The sequence below is a fragment of the Mauremys mutica genome, chromosome 7 (genome assembly GCF_020497125.1).
Source record: "Mauremys mutica isolate MM-2020 ecotype Southern chromosome 7, ASM2049712v1, whole genome shotgun sequence".
Taxonomy (NCBI): domain Eukaryota; kingdom Metazoa; phylum Chordata; order Testudines; family Geoemydidae; genus Mauremys; species Mauremys mutica.
In genome coordinates, this window is record NC_059078.1 from 95,838,052 (window position 1) to 95,849,155 (window position 11,104).

Here is an 11,104-nt window from a genome sequence, read left to right on the forward strand (position 1 = left end):
CGAACGGCGGTGGCGGTGTCGATATGGAGAGCCCCGGAGATCGATCCCGCACCGTGAGGACGGGTAAGTTATCGATATAATACTTCGACTTCAGCTACGTTATTCACGTAGCTGAAGTTGCGTATCTTATATCGATTTTTCCCCTTAGTGTAGACCAGCCCTAAGTCCCATTGACTTTCAATCACACTTAGGGCAGGTCTACACTCGGGGGGGATCGATCTAAGATACGCAACTTCAGCTACGTGAATAGCGTAGCTGAAGTCGAAGTACCTTAGATCGAATTACTTACTGTCCTCACGGCGCGGGATCGACGTCCGTGGCTCCCCATGTCAACTCCGCTACCACCGTTCGCGTTGGTGGAGTTCCGGAGTCGACAGGAGCGCGTTCGGGGATCGATATATTGCATCTAGATGAGATGCGATATATCGATCCCCGAGAAATCGATTGCTACCTGCCGATCTGGCTGGTAGTGAAGACGTACCCTTAGACTCCTAAGGGTGGGATTCACAAATTTATGTAAGCACCTACCTCCCATTGAAATCAAAAGGCATTTAATACCTAAATATCTTTGTGAATCCTACCCTAAGTACCTCAGTCACCTGTGAAAATAGGACTTAACCACCTACATCACTTAGGACTTCCAACACTGAGCAGAGCAACACGTAAATTCTTTTAAAATCTGAACCAAAGTGACTTGTCGAAAGTCACATGATTCAGTGGAAGAACCAGGGGTAGAAACTGACTCCCAATCTCTCCACTGAGCCATGTTTTTGTTCAATCCACTAGCCACAAATCTTTCCTCCATCTATTTCTACAAATCTTTATATTTTAAACAAAGTGGAGCCTTAAATTCTTTGATATTAGGAAGGTCTACCTGAACACTCTGGGCTATTATTGCCTTAGTCTCTGCAGAACAGTTAAATCAATGGCATAAAGCCAAATGCAAACAGAAGAAACAGATCCAAGTGCTTTAAGTTTCAGTTTCCCCGGCAGCAGCTAGTTCAGTTTTTCTATTGTGCCTCTGGAGAGCTGTGCATAGCTTTCACTTTCTAGTTTCCATTTACTTCACGAAACTGCTGAGGCACAGCCCATGTCACATGATGCTGGAACGCATATAAAATAGAGTAGAGGAACAGCAGCCAGCCTCAACATCCCAGGTTAGTAAGAAAAGAGGCCAAGCTGCATTACAACAGCAGATCAGCAAAGCAAAGCCATGAGGTAAGTAAACAATAGCAACTCTGAACTGTGCCTATTACATAGAAATGTAGAGCTGGAAAGGACCTTAAGAGGTTGGCCAGCCATCTAGTCCAGGGGTTCTCAGCTAGGCGTACGCATACCTCTGGGGGTACACAGAGGTCTTCCCAGGGCACATCAACTCATCTAGGTATTTGCCTAGTTTTACAACAGGCTACATAAAAAGCGCTAGTGAGGTCATTATAAACTAAAATTTCATACAGACAATGAATTATTTATATGGCACTATACACCATACACTTAAATATAAGTACAATATTTATTTATTTTATAATTATATGTATATAATTATATACATGTATTATAATTTTATATATATCAATTAAAATGAGAAGTAAGCAATTTTTCAGTAAGTTTACTGTGACACTTGTATTTTTATGTCTGATTTTGTAAGCAAGTAGTTTATAACTGATGTGAAACTTGGGGTACACAAGACAAATCAGACTCCTGAAAGGGGTAGTCACTGATCTAGTCCATCCCCCTGTGCTGAGGATTTGTGTTTTTCTTTCATATGAAAATTCTAAACTATAATTTACTTGAGTTTAAGTATTTAAGCAGGTATGGTACCAAATGTAAGTAATTGTTTTGTGTTAATTAAAATGAGGACTAGATTAAAGTGATGGTATTGTTAGAAATTTAATTCTGTCAGTTCCAGATGTTCAAGCCTCAAACCCCTCTCCATTTTCATGGGTGGAATTTACACCAACAAAGCTTGTGCCCACAATGCACTGTTGCCACGAGTACGGTAGGGTCAAGTGGGTGGCTAAGTAGATGATTTGTGCTCTCAGATCAGAAAACTAACATTCTAATTACTACCATTGCGGGTGGAACCAGAAAATGTGAGTATGATTTTTGTGCTGCAAACTGATACCACAGAAAAGGAGACCAACTTCTGGATATCTGGGTGCGGGGGGGTTTAGGGAGTTCTTTTCACTAATATTTTAAAGGAGCAAACTCCAGACTTATGATGATTCTGAAAGTAACATCATTTAATGCTTCTGCGCTGAATTAAGCTAAAAGATGTTTAACCTGCTGTAACCGTGCCTTATTGGGTCAGAACTGAGGATGCCAAATTCAGGACGAACTGCTGAGAAATAGGGGAAACACAACCCAAAACTGATGGTTATTCTTTTATAAGATATACCAAACCAGCCACAAAAGTAAACTCCTGTTTCCCCACACTGGCTAACAAGAAAACATAAAGGCAGTTTCCTTAGGCTTTCCAGTTCTTATATCACCACCAAAAACACTGGATTCAGATGCGTGGTTCTTTACAAACAGTCTCATCAAATAACAGGTTCTTCCGATCCCAAAGGACCAGCCACATACCCAGGTCAATATATAACTTAGATCTTACCCCAAAATCACGCTGATGCCAATCCTTTAGTACCTAAAACCTAAAGGTTTATTTATAGAAAGAAAGAAAGGTGAGAGTTAAAATTGGTTAAAGGAATCAATTACATACAGTAATGGCAAAAAGAACAGGAGTACTTGTGGCACTTTAGAGACTAACAAAGTTATTTGAGCATAAGCTTTCATGGGCTATATCCCACTTCATCAGGTGCATAGAATGGAACATACAGTAAGAAGATATATATACATACAGAGAACATGAAAAGGTGGAAGTTGCCATACCAACTGTAAGAGGCTAATTAAGATGAGCTATTATCAGCAGGAGAAAAAGAACTTTTGTAGTGATAATCAAGATAGCCCATTTCAGACAATTGACAAGAAGGTGTGAGGATACTTAACATGGGGAAATAGATTCAATATGTGTAATGACCCAGCCACTCCCAGTCTCTATTCAAACCCAAGTTAATGGTATCTAGTTTGCATATTAATTCAAGCAGAGCAGTTTCTCATTGGGGTCTGTTTTTGAAGCTTTTCTGTTGCAAAATTGCCACCTTTAAGTCTGTCACCAAGTGACCAGAGAGGTTGAAGTGTTCTCCTACTGGTTTTTGAATGTTATGATTCCTGATGTCAGATTTGTGTCCATTTATTCTTTTGCGTAGAGACTGTTCAGTTTGGCCAATGTACATGGCAGAGGGGCATTGTTGGCACATGATGGCATATATCACATTGGTAGATGTGCAGGTGAATGAGCCCCAGTGGCGTGGCTAATGTGATTAGGTCCTATGATGGTGTCATTTGAATAAATATGTGGACAGAGTTAGCATCGGGCTTTGTTGCCAGGGTAGGTTCCTGGGTTAGTGTTTTTGTTGTTTTCTGAAAGATCACCAATGGATTGTAGTTTCCTCAGGAAGTCAGTGGTGTCTCAAAGATAGCTGGGAGTGCTGGTAGCATAGGACCTGAGGAGAGAGTCCACATAGCCAGACAATCCTGCTGTTAGGGTGCCAATGCCTGAGATGATGGGGCGTCCAGGATTTCTAGGTTTATGGATCTTGGGTAGCAAATAGAATACCCCTGATCAGGGTTCTAGGCATGTGTCTGTACAGATCTGTTCCTGTGCTTTTTCAGGGAGTTTCTTGAGCAGATGGTGTAGTTTCTTTTGGTAACCCTCATGGGGTCAGAGGATAATGGCCTGTAGAATGTGGAGTTAGAGAGCTGCCTAGCATCTTCTTGTTCCTATTTCAACTTATTCATGATGACGACAGCACCTCCTTTGTCAGCCTTTTTGATTATGATGTCAGAGTTGTTCCGGAGGCTGTTGATGGCATCGTGTTCAGCACAGCTGAGGTTATGGGGCAAGTGATGCTGCTTTTCCACAATTTCAGCCCATGCACGTCGACGGAAGCAATCTATGTAGAAGTCCAGTCTGTTTTGACCTTCAGGAGGAATCCATGCAGAATCCTTCTTTTTGTAGTGAATAAACTGCTGGCCTAAGTCAAGTCTCTGGAGTACATCCACAGCTTGGATGGGTCATTCAGTCCTTTGTTCAGAGCTTCAGTTTGTAGCAAGGTTCCTCCAGAGGTAAGAAGCAGGATTGAAGACAAAATGGAGGTGTTTCCAGGGCCTTTTATAGCTTTTGCCAAGTGGAAGGCATGCCATTGTTCTTACTGTTGAAAAATCACAGCAACAAGATGGAAGTTTGGAGTCACGTGGGCAAGTCACATGTTCATGCCCAATTTCCCTCAGTCATTGCAGAAAGCCATTACCTACACTCCAGACAGCACGTTTACATGACAGTCCACTCAGTGTAGATGGGTGTCTCCCATGGTCTATTGTTAAACAACTGTTTCTCCAAGATATGCTGGACGTTGTGGGCGTTACCCCAGGAGCAAACATTTGAAATCCAAGTATAGAGCCAATACTTATTGTGATGGGTTGCATCACAGAAACCTCCTTGGGAACTGCCAACTGATGTGCCAAGACTACTTCTGCCCCTGCTTTCCCTGCCAGCTTGGGACTCCAGCACCCTGTCTTGGTGAGCCAGACATGCCAGTCTGTTCCAATACAGACCTAGGGTCTGAATCGTGTCCCCTGACAGCTGTAGGCTTAAACTGAAAGCAGCTTACAGAAGTGTTCCTGTCTTTAACACTCAGATGCTCAACTCCCAATGGGGTCTAAACTCCAAATAAATCCATTTTATCCTGTATAAAGCTTATACAGGACTCAAATTGTTCGTCCTCTAGAACACTGATAGAGAGATGTGTACAGCTGTTCCCCCCCCCCTCCCCTCGCCCCCGAGTATTAATACATTCTCGGGGTTAATTAATAAGTAAAAAGTGATTTTATTAAATACAGAAAGTAGGATTTAAGTGGTTCCAAGTAGTAGCAGACAGAACAACGTGAATTACCAAGCAAAATAAAATAGAACACGCAAGTCTAAGCCTAGTACAGTAATAAAACTGAATACAGATAGAATCTCACCCTCAGAGATGTTTCAATAAATTTATTTCACAGACTGGATGCATTCCTAGTCTGGGCACAATCCTTTCCCCTGGTACAGCCCTTGTTCCAGCTCAGGTGGTAGCTCATAATGGCCCCCCATTTCTTCTGTTCCACCCACTTATATATCTTTTGCATAAGGCGGGAATCCTTTGTCCTTCTGGGGTCCCACCCCTCCTTCTCAATGGAAAAACACCAAGTTAAAGATGGATTCCAGTTCAGGTGACATGATCACATGTCACTGTAAGACCCCAAACCTTCATTCCTTCCAGCCTGACTCACAGGAAGGCCTACCTGCCAACAGAGCCATCAACCGTCAATTGTCCTGGTTGATGGGAGCCATCAAGAGTCCAAACCACCATTAATGCTCACACTTTGCATAATTACAATAGGCCCTCAAAGTTATATTTCATATTTCTAGTTTCAGATACAAGAGTGATACATTTATATAAATAGGATGACCACACTCAGTAGATCAGGCCTGCACAATATGCGGCCCACGTGGGCTCACTGTGCGGCCCACGGGGTATGAGTAGGGAAGCAGTGGGTGAGGGAGGGGGTCTGAGGAGGTGAGCGGGTGGGCAGTGGCGGGAGGCAGGTGAGCCAGTGGCTGAGGAGGCGAGCGGGCAGGCAGTGGCAGGGGGGCAGGTGAGCGGGCGGTGGGGGAGGGGAGCTGAGGAGGCAAGTGGTGAGTCGGAGGCTGACTTGTTCTACTGATCTCCCATCCCCTCTCCAAGGGTTGCAGCTGTCTGGAGGTGCTACTTTCCACGTCTTCCTCAGTCACACCTCATTCATTCAACAGGGCAATTGATTACAAAGTGTGGGGAAGATCTTATTCTACTTCTAGCAAAAAGACATTTTTCTTTTGCCTTAATTATACTACCTTAGGGGCCCGCTATAATGTATTACCAAGGTTCAATACCGCTGTTTCGGTGGGGCGGCGCTAGGGAAGGAGGGTTTGGTTCAGTGGAGCGGGCAGGTCTGGGAGGGCGTGTTTCGGCAGCGCTGGAGGGGTTTCTGTGGGCTGGGTGGCGCTGGGCGGGGGGGTTCAGCAGTGCTGTGGAGGGGTTCGGTGGGGCCAGGGGGTTTCGGCCCTCAGCTGTTTTCTTTGAAGTAATATGGCCCTCTCCGCTTTACGAGTTGTGCAGTCCTGCTCTAATAGTTCATTTCTGGCTCCTCTTCTCCTGACCTCCCCACAATTTGCTAATAGGTCTCCACAATCCCATCTCATCTTTCCTTCCCCAATCCTCCAGTTGTACCCCTTGCTCTCTCTCTCCAGCACCTTCAGCATGCATGATTTTGCAATTGTGTGGCAGCACATACATTGGCATACAAGCTGCTAGATCTTCTGTGTTCCACCAGAGTTCTGCCAAGTAACAAATAAGTATTTGATTTAGGGCTCTATTTTGTTTAAGCTATACAAATATTTGTTTGTGGAGATGCAGTTTTGTATCATCTGCAAAATTTGCCACCTCACTTTTTACCGTCTCCGTGGGTGCTCTGGGGCTGGAGCACCCACGGGGAAAAATTAGTGGGTGCTCTGCACCCACTGGCAGCCAAGCTCCCCTCCCCGCCCCCCCACCTCACCTCCGCTTCCTTCCCTGTGCGTGCCAGGTCCCCACTCCTCTGCCTATCTCCCAGCGCTTGCCACCGCCAAACAGCTGCTCCAGGAGGGAGTGGGGAGGAGCGGGAACATGGCACACTCAAGGAAGGAGGCGGGGAAGAGGTGGGACCAGGGCGGGGATTTGGGGAAGGAGTCAGAATAGGGGCAAGGAGGGAGTGGAGTTGGGGCAGGGACTTTGGGGAAGGGGTTGGAATGGGGGCAGGCAGGGAGGGGAGGGACGGGGCAGGGGTGAAGTCAGGCAGGGTTGGTGGCAGAGGGGGTTGAGCACCCACCGGCATGAGTAGAAGTAGGCGCCTATGGTTTACCCCTTTTCCCAGATCATTGATGAATATGTTGAACAGTACTGGTCCCTGTATAGACCCATGGGGAAACCACTGTTTACCTATCTCCATTCTGAAAAATTGACCATTTATTTCTACCTTTTGTTTCCTATCTTCTAACCAGTTACTAGTCCATGAGAGGACCTTCCCTCTTATCCCATTACAGCTTACTTTGCTTAAGAGCCTTTGGTGATGGACCTTGTCAAAGACTTTCTGAAAACTATATCCACTAGATCACCCTTGATCACATGTTTATTGACCCCCCTCAAAGAATTAGATTGGGTGGCATGATTTCCATTTACAAAAGTCATGTTGACTTTCTCGCAATAAATCATGTTTAGTTATATGTCTGATAATTCTGTCCTTTACTATAGTTTCAACCAATTTGCCTGGTACGGAAGTTAGGCTTACTGGCCTGTAATTGCCGAGATCACCTCTGGAGCTTTTTTAAAAAATTAGCATCACATTAGCTATCCTCCAGTCATCTGGTCCAGAAGCTGATTTAAATAATAGGTTACATATCACAGTTAGTAGTTCTGCAATTTCACATTTGAATTCCTTCAGAACTCTTGGGTGAATACCATCTGGTCCTGGTGATTTATTATTGTGTAATTTAATTTGTTCTAAAACCTCCTCTAAAGACACCTCAGTCTGGGACAGTTCCTCAGATGTCACCTAAAAAGAATGGCTCAGGTTTGGGAATCTCCCTCACATCCTCTGCATTGGTGAAGACAGATATAAAGAATTAATTTAGTATCTCTGCAATGGCCTTACCTTCCTTGAGTGCTCCTTTAGCATCTCGATACGATAGTCCAGCGGCCCCACTGGTTGTTTAGCAGGCTTCCTGCTTCTGATGTTGACCTAGCATTATCAACTTTGGAACTTGGGTTATCTTAACTTTGTCTCTCGGGGGTTGAAAAATTCTCCCTAAGCGATGTAGGTAGGTTGACCTTAGTTTTAGGTGTAGATCAGGCCTGAATAACATCCTATCCCCAGACAAACAAATAAGTGGAAGTGTGCAGATCTGGTATAACATAGCCCAAATGAAGTACTAACCAATTTAGGCCTCATGCCACCTTTCTATCCTTTAACTACACAGAACACTCTACTAGGGTAACATAATACAAGATAATTTAATTGTACAGAGTAAAAATGATCCAACATGGACAAGAAAAGTGAGGAGTTACTGTAGTTTACATGGGATCAGAGTAACAGAGACAATATGAATAACCAATGGTGTTCAAATCTTCAGACCTATGAGCTCCATATCTTTGGTTTCTCAAAGTATTGTTCTCTGGTTAGTACTACTTGTGATGCACCCTCTCTCTGAAGCATCTGTAAAGGTGACATTAGTGCTATCTTACTAGTTAAGAATGGCAACATTGTAAATTAAAAACAGGTACAGAAAAGCAAAATAAAAGATAGATAATTGTCCTCTGGGGTAAATAAAGTTTTAATTTGAATCTCTTCTTCTTTACAAAGGCTTAAACATGCTTCTTTTTTTCCCCTCTAGCAATATTTCCAAGAATTCGCTAAAAACTGCCTTGCTGCAACTTGAATGCCATTTTACATGGACTTTGCTGAAGGATGATGTTGATCTTGATAACTTAGAGGAAACAATTTGTGATCAGATTGAGTTTCTAATCACAAAATCCAAAATCAGTAACTATAATCTGCTAGCCTATGTGAAACACATGAAAGGCAACAGTGAAGAAGCTCTGGAAAGTCTACAAAAAGCTGAAGGAGAAGTTCAGACAAATCATGCAGATGAGGTTGACAGGAAAAGTCTTGTTACCTGGGGGAACTATGCTTGGGTCTATTACCATATGAACAAACTTCAGGAAGCTCAATCCTACATAGGCAAGGTAGAAAGCAGCTGCAAAAAGCTCTCAAGTGCATCTCGCTATAAGATTCAGCTCCCTGAGATCTACTGTGAACAAGGGTGGGCACTATTAAAGTTTGGAATAAAGTATTATGAAAGAGCAAAGACATGCTTTGAAAAGGCTCTGGAAGAGGAACCCAACAATCCAGAATTTAATTCTGGCTATGCAATTGCCATATACCGCCTGGAAGATTTTCTTACAAAAGGCTCTTCTGGTGAGGACTCATCACTGGAACCTTTAAGGCGTGCAGTAAGACTGAATCCAAATGACACTTTTGTTATGGCACTCCTTGCACTGAAACTTCAGGACATAGACCAAGTCGAAGAAGGAGAAAAGTACATCAAAGAAGCATTGCAAAAAACCCCAGATCTTCCCTATTTATTGCGATATGCTGCAAAGTTTTACAGAAAAAAAGGACTAGTGGAGAAATCACTGGGGTTTTTGAAAAAGGCATTAGAATTTACACCAACCTCTGACTTCCTGCATCATCAGATAGGTCTTTGCTACAGAACACAATTATACAAAATGAAAAAAGCTACAAAATATCCACCTAGAGAGCAGATGGAGGAACTGATTCGATTTTGCATTTTTCATTTTAAAATGGTGGTGGAGCAAAAATCAAAGTTTATGTATGCCTATATTGACCTAGCAAGCATGTATGCAGAAGGAAATCAATATCAAGAAGCAGAAGACACCTTTCAAAAAGTATTTAAGATGGAGAAACTCACCTGTGATGAGAAGCAACAACTCCACTACCGCTATGGACGCTTTCTGGAATATCACAAAAAGTCCGAATCTGAGGCCATTAATCATTACACAAAAGGGCTGAAAATTGAGAAAAACTCGCATGAAAGAAACCTGTGTAAATATGCTCTGAAGAAATTAATAGAAAGGAGAATTCAGAGAGAAACTGCAGATGCTAAAAATTTCAGTATTCTTGGACTTATTCACCAACTGAATGGGGAGAAGCCTCAAGCAATTGAGTGTTATGAGAAAGCCCTGGCATTGGAGCCTGATAATGAAGAATACATAAGCGCTCTCTGTGAGATACAGCTTTCCATAGAAATCTAAAGCTTCTAACACCCGGCAGAGAATCCATTTCTATAACCACCCAATTTTTTTTTTCAAAACTGTATATGATAAGTTTGTCAATTTCCTGCATTATTTGTATGATAGCCTGATTTCCTCATTTAGGCAAAACTTGCATTGGAATTAGGCTTATAGTTTGGACATTACTTATTGGCATGTAGTGCAGAATTTATAATCCTAGCAATTAATGATCTCTTGTGTCCTCTCCCCACTGCAAAATAACTATGTTTATGTTGATAACAAAGAACACTTATTCTGCAGTGCTTGCAGTGAAAAAGTGTAACAGATGCAGAAGTTGGTAGCACCACCGGCTGGTGATTGTGTAAAACCTGGAAAATGATGTTTTCTAACTTGCATATTGCCAAGAGTATAACTGTGGAGAATGTATAATAGTTAATCTGTCTTTTGGCTCAGTTAAAGATCTCTGTAAATATCTGTGTTTGCGTTCATTTCTGCTCTTAGATACATAGCTTCAACATGAATCATCAGAACATGCAGTACACTGGGAAAAGATGAGGGTTAAAATTTATGAAGAGTCTGTTAGTTCATACTATTTCAAGACATCAGATAATTGAGTGCCTCCTTCTATGAGGGCAAGAAATAATGATATGGATTGGATACTACTGATGAGTTTTATAATTTTGGACAGGGTGGATTTATAGTGTTACTAAGATGCACACTTTGGAGCTATATTCAGAATTCAGTATGGGTCATGGACTTTTGTGAGTTTGGAAGTCTGTAAGGTTTCATAATTGACTGTTTGCAGTAATTGTTTAACTAAGAAGAAAAAAGAGCCCTGCTTGTATCTTTTTTCCAATGAGAATCTTATAAACCATGTACCATTTGCACTTTGCTGTATTTTTGTAAATTATTAAACTGCACTGAGTCAATTAAATTTTGCTTTGGGAATCTGTCTGCAGACCAACCCTCACATCTGTACGTAAAAGCTACTAAAATGTCCATTTAAAGCATAGGAATAAAATTCTGATCAGCTGTTAAGGAGACAGAGGAAAAGCACACTTGGTTTACTGGACTGTCTGCAAAGCTAGTTTTAGTAGTTTTGTACTGAACCATTGAACTGTGCA

The 11,104-nt window shown here is 42.4% G+C and overlaps 1 protein-coding gene across 1 annotated transcript; it reads left to right on the top strand.

The window, feature by feature from the left end:
• The first annotated feature begins 1,086 nt into the window (after positions 1 to 1,086).
• On the top strand, positions 1,087 to 10,900 carry LOC123374705 (interferon-induced protein with tetratricopeptide repeats 5-like). The gene is made up of 2 exons (XM_045024911.1): positions 1,087 to 1,218; positions 8,561 to 10,900. The coding sequence occupies exons 1-2, from the start codon at positions 1,214 to 1,216 to the stop codon at positions 9,999 to 10,001; spliced, it is 1,446 nt and encodes a 481-aa protein (XP_044880846.1). The 5' UTR covers positions 1,087 to 1,213; the 3' UTR covers positions 10,002 to 10,900.
• The last annotated feature ends 204 nt before the right edge of the window (positions 10,901 to 11,104 follow it).